This window comes from Ambystoma mexicanum, chromosome 8 (genome assembly GCF_040938575.1).
Source record: "Ambystoma mexicanum isolate Mex_15411 chromosome 8, UKY_AmexF1_1, whole genome shotgun sequence".
NCBI lineage: Eukaryota > Metazoa > Chordata > Amphibia > Caudata > Ambystomatidae > Ambystoma > Ambystoma mexicanum.
Genome location: NC_090929.1, coordinates 15631858 through 15647650, shown reverse-complemented (window position 1 = coordinate 15647650; position 15793 = coordinate 15631858). Strand labels below are relative to the sequence as shown.

General features: G+C 45.5%; 1 protein-coding gene across 1 annotated transcript in view; it reads left to right on the top strand.

The window, feature by feature from the left end:
- Positions 1–15793, top strand: part of URM1 (ubiquitin related modifier 1) — a 202111-nt gene that overhangs the window by 34162 nt on the left and 152156 nt on the right. The window contains exon 2 of the mRNA XM_069609142.1: positions 6872–6942. Coding sequence (XP_069465243.1) covers positions 6872–6942 — 71 coding nt within the window. The remainder of the gene's footprint in view (positions 1–6871; positions 6943–15793) is intronic.

Here is a 15793-nt window from a genome sequence, read left to right as displayed (position 1 = left end):
AGTGGATGTACAATTTGAGGCAAATTCTTTGATTGCTTCATGCGTTTGTGTGGGCATGCTCATCAGACCCACATACACAAAACATTCCAGTGTGCTCTTGCATGGACATTGCACACATCAGACAAAAACAGGTACATGCGCTGTTACAAAAGGGAGCACCACATATACACCATTAACCAACAGGGTTGCGACTTGTGCAGCGCACAAATCATTGCTGCACACATCACTGCATTGATTTGCCATGGACTACTGTCTGCATGGCGACACCCAATGAACTCTGCTTTCCTAATCAAAGTGTCAAGTGACATTGACCTGCCATCTGGTGGGCTCGCTCGGCAGTCGCTGGCTTGTTTAGACAATTAAAAGACCTTTGATGCTGAGAGGATGCATGTAGTCCATGTCCCAAAGCAGTCACTAGAATACGTAAGCAAGAAAACTAGAGTTAACTTTTCCAGGGATGCGCCATATGTAACTAAAAAGTCATATTTAAAAAAAGTGTTGGTGTGTCAAATAAAGAGACATGAAAATAAAGAAAATAGTTTAAAACTTTTCTGTGTGGCGCGTTCATTCTCTTTTGCATAGGTTTGATCAGCTGACTGATACTTGTGCTGGCCTGGTGAATACAAATGACCCATGTTCAGTTCTTAACACTGAAATGTTAAGCATATACTGTATAAAAACCATGGCTTGATAAATGTGCCATCACTTATAAATTGCCAACACCAGTGACGTTGAGATCACTCGCAGCACCGCCCGTACTGACATACACCTACGTGGCCCCCATTTTGGTGAATAGAACAGCTGTGACAGTACTACTGATAAATAGAGTATCTGCCCTTGCCTGCTGTAGAGACTGCCCATATTGCTGTGAAATCACCTCATTTCATCAGTCCACCATAAGGTGCACCGTGCCTGATTACCTTTCCTTTTTCCGCCTGCTCCTAAAATGGCCGGCGCAATGTGGCATTGAATCGAGGCCAATCTCACGTTGCCTAGCAACTGAGACGCTACCTAAGTCAATCCTCTCTGCTGACAGGCAGAACCTGCCGGTGGCCACGACGAAGGCCAGATAAAGGCCCTGTTTGCCACGGGGCACTACTGTCTACCAGAAGGACCTGCTCCTTTATCTTTTCCTCACTACTTGCCACTTACGACCATAAGACAGACCCAGCCTAACACTGCTCAATGGAGCTGTAACACCCAAGGGAAGCGTACATGAGTACTATAACATTTCATGACATTGATCATCAATGCGCATGTGCCGTTACTTTTGGTAACAGTTACCGATCTCACGTGCCAACCGCTGTAACTCCACGGTATCCCCCTTATGTGCAAGCCACGATTTTGATGCCCGGAAATATTAGCCTTAACCTGCTTGTTCCACCATCACCATCACTACTGCTTCACTTCCTTGTGTCACTGTGTAGTCTGAGTATTACGCTGCTTTGTAATTTATGGATCATATAACCATTGCATTCACCTGACTAATGTATCCTCAATTTACCACCATCTTTGAGCACCTGGCAGAATTTCTCACGCAGCCTATAGGGTCTTAAAAAGCCTCTTTTTACAAACAGTAATCGCCCACATAGCACTACCTCTTGCAGCCTGTCATGCCTGCACACACCTTCTAGGTGCTGTTTTACAACATACCATAGCCTCCAGGTTTACCTACTGCTTAAAGTATAATACCTTAGCGAGCCCTTTGTGTTTGTAAATGTATCCCTAGGTAACACTAAAATTGGTCTCCATAACTCTGTGTGTTGTTAAACTGTTTGCCATCGTGTTCAGAGAGACCCTTAGGATCCAACAAGCGGTCATGTAGACGTTGCTAAACTTGCTAACCATAGCTTCTCTGTAATGGTAAATTGCATGCTCCGAGTGATGCTAAATGATATGCCTGGACAACGCTAAACTGGCTTTCATAGTTTGATGTTAAATTGTATGCCATAATGTTCAGAAAGACCCTTAGGATCTGACGAGCATTCATGTAGACGATGATAAATTTGATTACCATAGTCTTTGTGTAATGGTAACTCTGCACGCCATACTATTCAAATGATTGATTACTCTGCCCAACATATGTTCTACTACCGTACCTTAGTTAACTAATGCAGCACATTACTAGCACCATGTACCCCCCTAATGCTCTGTTACTAGGACTGTACGCCTTACTGGTTGTAGGTACCCAAGTGTTTACACCTTCCCGAGACTACTTTAACTCCCATAGGATTGACATGCAGTCGAACTAAACCTTCCACAATTGGCCCCCAGCTTAACTGTGACAAGCTCCCTTTAATATCTAAATTCCCCAGCCCATCACCCTCTCCCATCCCAATCACCCTGGACACCATTCCAGAACATTCCAGTGTCATGGATCCTAATCACCTGTCACCTAGCAACTCAATGACCTCCTACCTCACCAGGAAAACTAATCTAGCGTGTTCTCCTACAGCTAGAAACTCTAGACTTCGGGCTATACTAACCAGACGCCATGAACCACAGACAAACGTACTCTCTAAAATAAATCCTACCAATATGGGGAATAATACGAATATCAAATCCAACCACGAAAGTAAAAAACCTAAACCTCCAAAAGACCTATCCAGCACTCCAGGCCTTTACCCAAATACTGCCTTGGTCAAACCCTCTGGCAAGACGAAAGATATCAATCGCACTAATATCAAGGGCGCTCTAATCAATGCTGGATCCCTAGCGGCACATGCCACAGAAATAGCGGATCTGATCACATAGGACAATCTAGACTTCCTTGCTATCACAGAGTCGCGGCTTCATGCTGCTGCAGGCCCGGCCCTCCTACTAGCAGTCCCAGATAACTATGAAATCATAAGAGCAAACAGAGCTGACCCTAGAGGTGGAGGCGTCGCCTTCAGTGCAAAATCTGACCTAGCTATGAGAATAGCCCCATCACCTGGTGTGAACTCTTGTGAACTACTCGCAGTTAAAATACCAATCTCTAAAACAGGTACCCTCAATGTGCACTTAATCTATAGACCACCAGGACCGATGGGTTCCTTCGAAGAGGACCTACCTGTAATTCTCTCGGATAAAACTAAACTATCTTCTCAAATTCTCTTGCTAGGAGATTTTAACTTAAGTTTCAATGATCTGAATGACCATCAGGCTCTAGCTATATTGAACGTACTTGCAGAACTGGGGCTAACCCAAGGAATGACCCAAGCCACTCATATCTATCACATCCATTACGCCCCAAACCTGGACTGACCACTTCCTACTCTCCTTCACTGTCCCCACTAATACCGCTAATTCCAAAGTCAGCCCTATAGCACATCCCCTCCCCACGAGGAATAAAAGGAACATCACCGTAGATAAGCGTATACCACTTATCATGCCCATTCTCAATTCTCTTCCGGGCTCTACTAGTCCAGATAACCTAGTGAACGCTTCTAACACCACTGTGACCAAAGCGCTAGACACCATTGCCCCACTCAAGCTGCCGAAAAGTAAACCTAAAGCCCATTTGAACACATGGTTCACCCCCCACTTAAAATCTTTGAGAATTCAAAAAAGAAAATTAGAAACACTGTGGAAACTCTCTCCAACTGAGGAAAACAAAACCAATCTCATCAACTCAGCCACCTTTTACACAAAGGAAATAATACGCACCAAACTAGAATCCTATAATGAAAGGATTAATTAAACCAGCTCAAACTCCAAAGAATTGTTTATCATGCCAAGGGAAATGGAAGCACCCGTTCCCCAGTCGGATGAATCTCTGAAAGGCAAAATATGGTGCACGAATATCAAGAATGCCCTAGTGAATAAAATGTCTCTCCTCCAAAGTAAGATTGCCAATAAAAAAGCTAACCTTACCAACCTAGGTAAGCATAACATAGCCACAGCCTCCTCCAATAAACCCACACACCAATTCGGCTTCTCTCAAGTCTCCACCTAAGAAGTTGAAAAAATCATCTCCTCCCTCAAACAATCAAGGTGCCAAGGAGGTAGCTACCCGGCCCAGATAACTAAAGATGCCGCAAAAGACCTTGTGCCTTTTCAAAAGCAAATTAATTAACACCTCATTCACATCCAGTTCTGTTCCCAATGATTTAAAGGAGTCATGGGTCCTGCCGCTCCTGAAAAAACAAACACTAGACCCCTCAATCCCTATTAACTACAGGCCGATCTCCACTGTGCCATTTTTACTTAAAATCCCTGACAAAGTGGGATACATCCAAATACAGGAATATTTAGAGAATAACCACCTCCTTGACGCCTGCCAATCTGGCTTTAGACCACACCACGGTACGGAGACCGCTCTCATAGATCTAAAAATACAGATCGATGAACTGAAGGACAAAGGTAAAACAGCTCTGCCACTTCTTCTTGACCTCTCAGCCGCCTTTGACCTGGTGTATCACCAAATACTTTGCAAACACCTTGCCATAGCTGCACACTTCTCACAAGAAACAATCACCTGGATTAAATCCTTCTTAGATAACAGGACTACGAGAGTCTTCTCGCCATTAGCAGCTGCGGGCCCGATACCGATAACCTGTGGTGTGCCACAAGGTTCCTGGGTATCTCCCACAATGTATAATATATTCACCAAGCCACTGATTGATGTCCTAGACCATCTGGGTGTCACCTACACTAACTATGCAGGTGACACCCAGATCCTGATACCGCTCACAGGAGATTATGACAAGGACCTGGCCTTGGTGAATTAAATATACCTTATTATCCAGGCCTGGATGGCTACACACGGCCTGTGCCTGAATGATGATTAGACCGAAACTCCTAATACTTGGAACCACAGCCAACCTTAATAAACTGAGCTTGAATTATACTACCTTCAAGATTGACGATAACACCATCAAAGTGGTTAAAGAAGTAAAAACTCTAGGTTTTTACCTCGACTCTGCTTTCACATTTAACAAACAAGTTAATGCCTTGGCTTCCTCCACAGCCTACACTTGTAAGTTAATCAGAGCCTGCAAACCATCCCTGTCCAAAGAAAGCTGCACAATTTAAGATAGAGTTCCTATCCTCTCTAAGCTGGACTATTGTAACACTTTGTACTTAGGGGCCAGCAAATATATCATTTAACAAAATCAAAACTTTGCAAAATAACGCTCTCAGAGCGGCTCAGGGCATACCTAGGAGAGAACACATCTCACATTTGAGAAGACTGAACAAATAGCTTTCCACTAATGACAAAATCCTGCTCAAAACGCTCTCTCTGACGCATACATGCATTAATCAAGCAGCCCCTATCTACCTCACTGAAAGAATCACAGAAAAATCTTGATCACGACCCACAAGCACTATCAATTCATACTGTCTGGCCGTGCCTAGATTTAAACGGAAAAAGACAGGAGGGAGTAGCTTCCCTGTTATGGCAGCACAAGCATGGAATGCCCTACCCCATTCCTGAGAGCCAACCAACCCTTCCTTATGTTCAGGTGTAACACTATAAAATGGCTGGTTACTAATAACTGGTCTGGATAGTTCTAACCTAAGAATGATAAGTAACTCCCTCCCCCGATTCGACCTAGTAACCTCTCCTTGACCACCTCTCCTCATGATACCTGTCACTTTGTATATATCTGTGCACCGTACCTTAGTTCAAATTACTGTATATGTTGTATATTTCACTGTATCTGTTTTTATATTTGCACTGTAACCAAGTTGAAAGTATACATGTAACCTATTTTCAAAGGTGCTCAGTTACCTTCGAGTTGGGTGCGCCATACAAATAAATGAATAAACACACGCACACAAAGAATGAGGGGTGCAGGTTGTGACTCCAGACCATCTCGCGCTGTGTTTGGAATATGCATTCCTTTGTTTGCATATTGCAAAAGCATCGCAGTTATCTGCAAGTCAGAGATCAGCAGCCGAACATTGCAGAGCAGCACTCGCGCGCACAGCAGGCTGCTTAATCTGTTGCCCGGCAGCTTTTCAGACATGAAAATGAAGAAAATAGTGGCACGTTAATTCTCTTTGAAGAATGCGTATGTTTGGTCAGATAACTGGTACTAGAGCTGGCCTGGTGAATAAAAATGCCCCATGTTCAGTTCTTAACACTGAAATGTTAAGCACATGCTTTGTAAAAACAATGGTTTGTTAAGTGAGCCTTCACTTATAAATTGCCTACTTGAAAGAATGTGAATGAGGGGCAGAGGGTGACTGGCAGAGCATCGCCGTCACCCACAAGTCGCACGCAGGGGAGCACCCGCCGGCACAGCAGGCTGCTCAATCTGTGGTCCGGCAAACTCGGAAGCAGCTTTCTGGGTGGGCCCCTTAGTGTGCTCCCTTTCTGAGCCATTTAGCCAAGAAATGGGGCTGCACACAGGCATCTGTGCCCAAGTTGCAGTGCGACAGACCCTTGTGTTTGCGAGCCGATAAAACGAGCCATTTTGGCTTTTGTGCATTTTAAGTAGAGGTGTTCATTCATTGGGGACAACTCATGCACAGTGCATTTCACAAGCAGCCTCTTCTGTCCTTTCCTTCTGTCCTACCTATCTTTCTACCCATCTATGGATCTATCTCGTGCATCTTGCATGGTTGTATCCAGAAGCTGCTTCCGTTTTAATGTATTTATCTCTGGGCCTGTAGTTTGGAAACCCTGACCCGAAGCTTGCCATGCCCACGTGGTCATGCCTTGTGTTTCCATTCGCTCTTGCATGCACCCTAAACAGACCGCATCATGGATGGATAGTGTATCCCTCCTCGGGCACTTGGCCTCGCCTCCTGCCCACAGGTTGCACACAGCAACCTTTGCCTGGTGCTGGCTGTGGACGCCATTGGCTGCTTATTGCTGCGTGTAACTCTCGTGCTGCCACTTTTAGTAGTTCTGATCCTGTCACTTTTCTTCTTGTTACAGGGGTGGAGCAGAGCTGCTGTTTGATGGTGTCAAGAAGCATAATGTGACTCTACCACTGCAGCCCGAACCCTGTGAGTACTTTTCCGGTAGCTCCATGATCTGGTATCCTGTGTCAGAGGGAACAGCTCCTAAGGACCCCACCCCTTCTGCGTTCTTCTTTTAAGACTACATTAGGTATGCTGCTGCAATACTCCTAGATTGTTCGGGAGAGGGTATCAAGTTGTTGCGATAGTAAGCCAAATGTACTGGGAGACAAACACTGACTCCCCGAGTTTCCCACAGCGAGCCAGGGCACTATTCCAGCCTGGGAAGTTCCATGTAAGATAGTAACCTGGGCATCCATAAGTCGCATTCGCACCTTTGCGTGGGCCACTCGAGAAGTGCCTTTATCCAGTCTCTTGCTGGGCATCAGGAACGTCTATGGGAGGGTTTGGCTATGGCGCCTGAATGCTTTGTTTCTCTGTCTGAGTGTTGCTGAGTGCAGTCCTTCTCTTGAATGCTTTGTTTCTCCGTGCGACTGTTGCTGAGTGCAGTCCTTCTCTTTGAATAAAGTCATTTCAATGCTTTGTCTGAGTGTTGCTGAGTGCAGTCCTTCTCTTTGAGTAAAGTCATTTGAATGCTTTGTTTCTCCGTGCGAGTGTTGCTGAGTGCAGTCCTTCTCTTTGAGTAAAGTCATTTGAATGCTTTGTTTCTCCGTGCGAGTGTTGCTGAGTGCAGTCCTTCTCTTTGAGTAAAGTCATTGCAATGCTTTGTTTCTCTGAGTGTCGCCGAGTGCAGTCCTTCTAAAGTCATTTGAATGCTTTGTTTCTCTGTGCGAGTGTTGCTCAGTGCAGTCCTTCTCTTTGAGTAAAGTCATTTCAATGCTTTGTTTCTCTGTCTGAGTGTTGCTGAGTACAGTTCTTCTCTTTGAGTAAAGTCATTTGAATGCTTTGTTTCTCTGTGCGATTGCTGGTGAGAGCAGTCCTTCTCTTTGAGTAAAGTCATTTCAATGCTTTGTTTCTCTGAGTGTCGCCGAGTGCAGTCCTTCTCTTTGAGTAAAGTCATTTGAATGCTTTGTTTCTCTGTGCGAGTGTTGCTGAGTGCAGTCCTTCTCTTTGAGTAAAGTCATTTGAATGCTTTGTTTCTCTGTGCGAGTGTTGCTGAGTGCAGTCCTTCTCTTTGAGTAAAGTCATTTCAATGCTTTGTTTCTCTGTGCGAGTGTTGCTGAGTGCAGTCCTTCTCTTTGAGTAAAGTCATTTGAATGCTTTGTTTCTCCGTGTGAGTGTCGCTGAGTGCAGTCCTTCTCTTTGAGTAAAGTCATTTCAATGCTTTGTTTCTCTGTGCGAGTGTTGCTGAGTGCAGTCCTTCTCTTTGAGTAAAGTCATTTCAATGCTTTGTTTCTCTGTCTGAGTGTTGCTGAGTACAGTCCTTCTCTTTGAGTAAAGTCATTTCAATGCTTTGTTTCTCTGTGCGAGTGTTGCTGAGTACAGTCCTTCTCTTTGAGTAAAGTCATTTCAATGCTTTGTTTCTCTGTGCGAGTGTTGCTGAGTACAGTCCTTCTCTTTGAGTAAAGTCATTTCAATGCTTTGTTTCTCTGTGCGAGTGTTGCTGAGTGCAGTCCTTCTCTTTGAGTAAAGTCATTTCAATGCTTTGTTTCTCTGTCTGAGTGTTGCTGAGTACAGTCCTTCTCTTTGAGTAAAGTCATTTCAATGCTTTGTTTCTCCGTGTGAGTGTCGCGGAGTGCAGTCCTTCTCTTTGAGTAAAGTCATTTCAATGCTTTGTTTCTCCGTGTGAGTGTCGCTGAGTGCAGTCCTTCTCTTTGAGTAAAGTCATTTGAATGCTTTGTTTCTCTGTGCGAGTGTTGCTGAGTGCAGTCCTTCTCTTTGAGTAAAGTCATTTCAATGCTTTGTTTCTCCGTGTGAGTGTCGCTGAGTGCAGTCCTTCTCTTTGAGTAAAGTCATTTGAATGCTTTGTTTCTCTGTGCGAGTGTTGCTGAGTGCAGTCCTTCTCTTTGAGTAAAGTCATTTCAATGCTTTGTTTCTCCGTGTGAGTGTCGCTGAGTGCAGTCCTTCTCTTTGAGTAAAGTCATTTCAATGCTTTGTTTCTCTGTGCGAGTGTTGCTGAGTGCAGTCCTTCTCTTTGAGTAAAGTCATTTCAATGCTTTGTTTCTCCGTGCGAGTGTTGCTGAGTGCAGTCCTTCTCTTTGAGTAAAGTCATTTGAATGCTTTGTTTCTCTGTGCGAGTGTTGCTGAGTGCAGTCCTTCTCTTTGAGTAAAGTCATTTCAATGCTTTGTTTCTCTGTGCGAGTGTTGCTGAGTGCAGTCCTTCTCTTTGAGTAAAGTCATTTCAATGCTTTGTTTCTCTGTGCGAGTGTTGCTGAGTGCAGTCCTTCTCTTTGAGTAAAGTCATTTCAATGCTTTGTTTCTCTGTGCGAGTGTTGCTGAGTGCAGTCCTTCTCTTTGAGTAAAGTCATTTCAATGCTTTGTTTCTCCGTGCGAGTGTTGCTGAGTGCAGTCCTTCTCTTTGAGTAAAGTCATTTCAATCCTTTGTTTCTCTGTCTGAGTGTTGCTGAGTACAGTCCTTCTCTTTGAGTAAAGTCATTTGAATGCTTTGTTTCTCTGTGCGAGTGTTGCTGAGTACAGTCCTTCTCTTTGAGTAAAGTCATTTCAATGCTTTGTTTCTCTGTGCGAGTTTTGCTGAGTGCAGTCCTTCTCTTTGAGTAAAGTCATTTCAATGCTTTGTTTCTCTGTGTGAGTGTTGCTGAGTGCAGTCCTTCTCTTTGAGTAAAGTCATTTCAATGCTTTGTTTCTCCGTGTGAGTGTCGCTGAGTGCAGTCCTTCTTTGTGTGAGTAAAGTCTTTTGAAGGCTTTTGTTGGTCTGTCTCTGTATTTTCCATCACATGGTTTGTCTCTATCTGAACATCATCGCTTGGGAAGATTTTGATTTGTGTTTATGCCACACGTGGGTCAAAGAATACTCCATCTCTCAGAGACGGCTCAAAGGTTTATTGAGCTTTTGATCAAGGTGAAAGGGCTGTTCTCTCTCTCTTTCTCCTCTCTTCTAAAAACACCAATTCCCTCCCTAACCCAGGCATCCTTACTTCCCAGGTTATAATATACTGCAGGTTTCTCCCTACTGTCTAGGTTCTGACTTTTGGTCGGGGAAATGCCCGAATGCCAAAACCTTCTCAGACTAAGCTCGCTCAGGGACTCTATACCGACCCTATACTATCAGTGTAGTTAGTTGAATAAAAGGCATTTTAATGTGCAACTTTCAGACACACTGCCTGACTCTCTTTCCTATCACTGCCCCATGCTCCTCTCACTATTCCCGTGATCCCAACTCCACTCACCATCGCTCCTTCTACTCCCTTTGACTTCCTTCTCGGTTCCACTGGTCTCTCTCACTCCACCTACACCCTTCAAAGTTACGACTCCCTCCTCCCCACAACTACTCACTTCACACTACTGCATCCTCCTCACTTCACACTACAGCATCCTCCTCACTAGGGCTCCCTCCTCCACACTGCTACTCACTTCACACTACTGCATCCTCCTCACTAGGGCTCCCTCCTCCACACTGCTACTCACTTCACACTACTGCATCCTCCTCACTAGGGCTCCCTCCTCCACACTGCTACTCACTTCACACTACTGCATCCTCCTCACTAGGGCTCCCTCCTCCACACTGCTACTCACTTCACCCTACTTCATCCTCCTCACTAGGGCTCCCTCCTCCACACTGCTACTCACTTCACACTACTGCATCCTCCTCACTAGGGCTCCCTCCTCCACACTGCTACTCACTTCACACTACTGCATCCTCCTCACTAGGGCTACCTCCTCCACACTGCTACTCACTTCACACTACTGCATCCTCCTCACTAGGGCTCCCTCCTCCACACTGCTACTCACTTCACACGACTGCATCCTCCTCACTAGGGCTCCCTCCTCCACACTGCTACTCACTTCAGACTACATCCTCCTCACTAGGGCTTCCTCCTCCACACTGCTACTCACTTCACACTACTGCATCCTCCTCACTAGGGCTCCCTCCTCCACACTGCTACTCACTTCACACTACTACATCCTCCTCACTAGGGCTCCCTCCTCCACACTGCTACTCACTTCACACTACTACATCCTCCTCACTAGGGCTCCCCCCTCCACACTGCTACTCACTTCACACTACTACATCCTCCTCACTAGGGCTCCCTCCTCCACACGGCTACTCACTTCACACTACTACATCCTCCTCACTAGGGCTCCCTCCTCCACACGGCTACTCACGTCACACTACCACATCCTCATCACTAGGGCTCCCTCCTCCACATGGCTACTCACGTCACACTACCACATCCTCCTCACGAGGGCTCCCCCCTCCACACTGCTACTCACTTCACACTACTACATCCTCCTCACTAGGGCTCCCTCCTCCACACGGCTATTCACGTCACACTTCCACATCCTCCTCACTAGGGCTCCCTCCTCCACACTGCTACTCACTTCACACTACCACATCCTCCTCACGAGGGCTCCCCCTCCACACTGCTACTCACTTCACACTACTACATCCTCCTCACGAGGGCTCCCTCCTCCACACTGCTACTCACTTCACACTACTACATCCTCCGCACTAGGGCTCCCTCCTCCACACTGCTACTCCCTTCACACTACTACATCCTCCTCCATACTGCTACTCCACCCACCATCTACTTGGTCACACACATTTCACTGTTACAGCCACGTCACATTCATCCCTACACTCCCTCTAATAACCTTACACGCACACAAATACACACCCACACCCACACCCACTTACAACTTAGTACCACTGGCACTCACCTGCTCTAAAATTTGCCTCCATGCTCTTGGCCACCGTCCATCCTCCTGTTCTCTTGGTCTGCCACCACCTCTGACCTCCCCCAAACAACCCACAACTTCCTGGGGTCTTTCTTGTCCCCCTCACCAACCTCCAATTGGTTGTCTGACCCTGGCCAATCTGGTCCGGTCTTTTTACATAAAAACAAACATTTAAATGGTGGGTTAAGTCCTGCCCCTTTTCTCTGCACGGGGCCGCAGTGGGGTAGCAATGGTGGCCTGCATCGCTCAATAGGCAGGTTCTTTTTGGGGGCCTTGGCGTGGCTCCTCCCAAGGTAAGTACAGTTTTTGTTGGTAATTGTAGCTATTGTTTAAGTCCCTAAGAACGTTTGCAGCAGTCTTGTAGCTGTGCCTGCCGGCCCTGGGAAGCAGTGAGTTGCTTGGTAGGCTGCCGTGTAAGCTCTCAGCTGCGTTGTGGATTCTGGTGCTGAAAAGCAGATGGCGTGATGCACTGGTAGTTTGTGTTCTCTTTGCTGGCTTCTCAAAATGGCAGCAGTGTTCACTTCCTAGACTTCTGTTGGCTTTGGGTCCAGAACAAAGAGAGAAAACTTGGCAAGGATTTGTGTGAAGAGGCAGAATTTGCTAATTAAAATATTTTTGATTAGCAAATAAACTTATTTGATTAGCAATTTTGTACTCCTATTTTAAATGTCACCAGAAGTTAGTTTCACCCCAAGACATACAATTAGCAAGAACACAGCATTTCTATGTACCGCTGAAGTAATACATTAGTGCAATGAGTGTCTGTAAAATGTAAAAGTTCACTGCATGAATGGACCAAATAAATAGATCTGATTAAAAAAAAAAAAACTGAAAACATTTTTCAATTCAAGGCTCTGTGCAGCTGGGTCATGCAGCAGTCGATAGTGCAGCGTCCATCAAATTGTCAAAAAGACATCAAAAAAGATGCAATGGTGCATGTGTCATTTTTATTTTCTTATCGAGTTTCATTTAGCTAGTGTTTGGCATAAAACTGCTGCAAGCAACTGCCCAAGATGAAGACAATAGCTACAAGGAGTGTGTGACCAATTGGGGACATTAGTTATCTTACTCTGCAGAACCAAATGCCCAGATGCCAGTCTCTTGGTCTACCCAGGTCAGTGAGGACCTGATGCAGCACCTACCAACTAGTGCCATTAAGTCTCATCTGCGAGACAAATGGGCCCAGCAAGTAACATGTAATCATCCATTTGTGGTCTGGCTTATTGCAAGTCAGCAAAAACTGAGATGAAATAAAAGATCAAAGGGGAGTGCCGTCCCAGACACCTAAAAACCAACAGAAAAATCATCAGGGTGACCAAGAGGGCAGAAATCTCTTCTCTAAACCTATGGCACACAGGCACCGCATTTTGTGACTCCCCAGCATTGTGGTAGTGGCAAGTTAGCAGCAAATTGTGCAATGCAATGCCCATCAGGCCACCAGCACTGGCTAAGGATAAACAATGCACATTTCTGTTCTTGCCAGTAAACTGGTGTGGCTGGGATGGGTGAAATGGTTTGCTCAGGATCACACAGTTTGGCTAAGCAGTGAAGCCAGAATTTACCAGCCATTTCAGCAATTTACCACATACCTTCCAAGTTCTAATTACTACACATATTTGTTTTGTGTTTCAAGAAACACAAAATGGTTGTTTATTTGCAAAGAACACAAATCCCTCGAAGCAATCACCTTTGGGGGAGTATTTGCACCACCCTGAATATAAGACTACAAGTGACAGCCCCATAACCTAACCTGCTTGCAAAAGGCCTTTTAAATATTGTTCCATTCTCGTAAAGCACTGCCATGGCACCGAACACAACAGATTAAAAGCTGGGCTGGGCTTTTCTTACCTCTCAGGTAACTCTTCCTTTGTTGTGAGAGTCAGTGTGAAGGCCTCTTGCCTGCCACCTTCCTCTACAGACACAGAGCACCTGATTACCTAAAGCAATGTGCTTAAGGGGCTGGAAATATGTGTCCGACCGGAACGGGTAGGAGAAATATTACTGCCAGCCACTTGCTAACAACAAGCCCTGCAATCAGGGACAGCGTCGGGGCCTTTCAGCCTTTTCACTTGATAACAGCCATGAGCCTCAGGGATGTCCCCAGTAACTGCCCCATGTTGCCAGTTTGCAGTGTTATATAATGTAAAGGTATTTGTACCGTGCACTGTCACCAACGGAATTGGTCCCCAGGCGCTCAGGCGGATCTGTAAGCAAGAAGGTGGGGTGGGTTAGTAAGGTGAAGAGGGAGCAGGATAGTGAGAGTGAAGTGGTGTCCTGTTGGCAGCTTCAGTTCGGTATACACTGTGCGCTGAGCTTTGGTGCCAGTATCTGATCAATGTCCGTCCTCGTGTGCTGTTTTTGTGGCTTATGTGTTGTTTGTTTGTTGTTGCGGTGTGGTGAAGTGCGTGTGGCTTGCTGTGCGAGAGGTTGTTGTGTAGGTTTTTGTAGGAGTTAAGTATGCAGAAATTTTGAGCATTTTTGATTAGTGGGTTATATGTCTTGCAGCTGACCTTTGCAGTTTGGCTGAGTGCCTAGATTCGAGAATCCTGTAGAATGGGTGGCAGGGGAAGAGGACCAGATTTCACAATACATTACGTTTCCCATACAGTAGACAGAGCAGGGGGATATACCTAGAATTGAGAGTCCTCTATAGTGGAAGAGAGGCCTAGGTTCTGCAATGAGTGCATTTTAACATACAACAGACAAAGGCGGAGGCTACAACTAGGTTTGAGAGTTCTGCAGAATGGGTGTGACGCAGGCTAATGTTCACAATATGCTCAATCTGCTAAGCGCAATGCTGAATGTTGAATGCACATTCTTGGCACGTGGGGTACTTGCTTTTCTCTCCCCATCCTAGGCGCTAGCTTTCTCTTCTAACACAGATGCGCTCCACAATCCCCTTCTGTGCATGGCACAGGGCCCTCTCTGAGTCAGCCCCTCATTCGTCCATTTCTCCCCTGATCAGGGCATTGGGGCACTAACTTTCTAAGATGGACAGAGAAGAGGCCCCACTGATCTAAGTGGTACCCATCGTGCAAATAATATGAATCATTCATAAGGCACACACCACACAAGTAATAGTCGCACGTTGCAGAGTGAGTAGGTTTACCTCTGAAAAGGGATTAAGATATGATCAAGGCAGAGAAAGTCCATCTTTCTAGTGTCCTCTACCCAGAAGTTATGGGACTCTGGAATCTCAGGTAAGTAACTTGTTCCAGCTCACTGAGATGTTTATTCCGAGGTCTGTCTGATCTAGGCAGCCATAGTTTCTCTTCCGTTCTAGGTCCCCACAAGAGCCCTTTCCATCTGTCCCCATATTTTTTGTGCCTTCCCTAAACCTTTCCTTTATCACTCTGATGTGCAGCGTGATAATAATATCTAAAGTTATTTGGGTGAAGCATCAATGTTTTCAATGCGACTCAAGGCGGCTTATTTATCCATATAAACCTTAATAGTATTTTATGAAGTGTACGAAAGAAGGAGGACGGGAAACGGATTGGTAGGGCCTGAAACAGATATAAGACCTCAAGTTAAATCACCATTTTGATTGAGTTAACCTGTCCAAGCCATGAAACCATTAAGGGACTGGAGAAGCTTCTGAATCTCGCCGAAGTTCGTAGAGTATAGCTGCCGAAGCGAGCGTGTAATATTTACTCCCGAATGCATATCGGCATCCAGCGAAGCTGTATTGTTTCCATTGCTCTAGTCAGTTAGCCCTGTTTTAGCCCCAAATTTAAGATTTCAGATTTTGTGATGTTAATTTTAAGACCAGCCTCTCTACCGAACCTTTCCAATTGGATAAATGCTGCGGGTAACGAGGTACCCGGATTGATGATCGGGAGGAGCATGTCATCTGCCTATGCCATCACCTTGTGAATTTCTCCCCCAAAGGATATGCCTTCTATTTCTTGCGATTGACGAAGCTGTGTCAACAGCGGTTCTAAATGCAATGCATAAAGAAACCCTGTTTCGTACCTCTTTGAAGGGTGGCCTGTGGAGATAGCTGACCATTTATAAGCAATCTAGCCAAAGGATTTGCATAGTTGGCTTGTACCATCGCTAGATATTTAGGACCAAAACC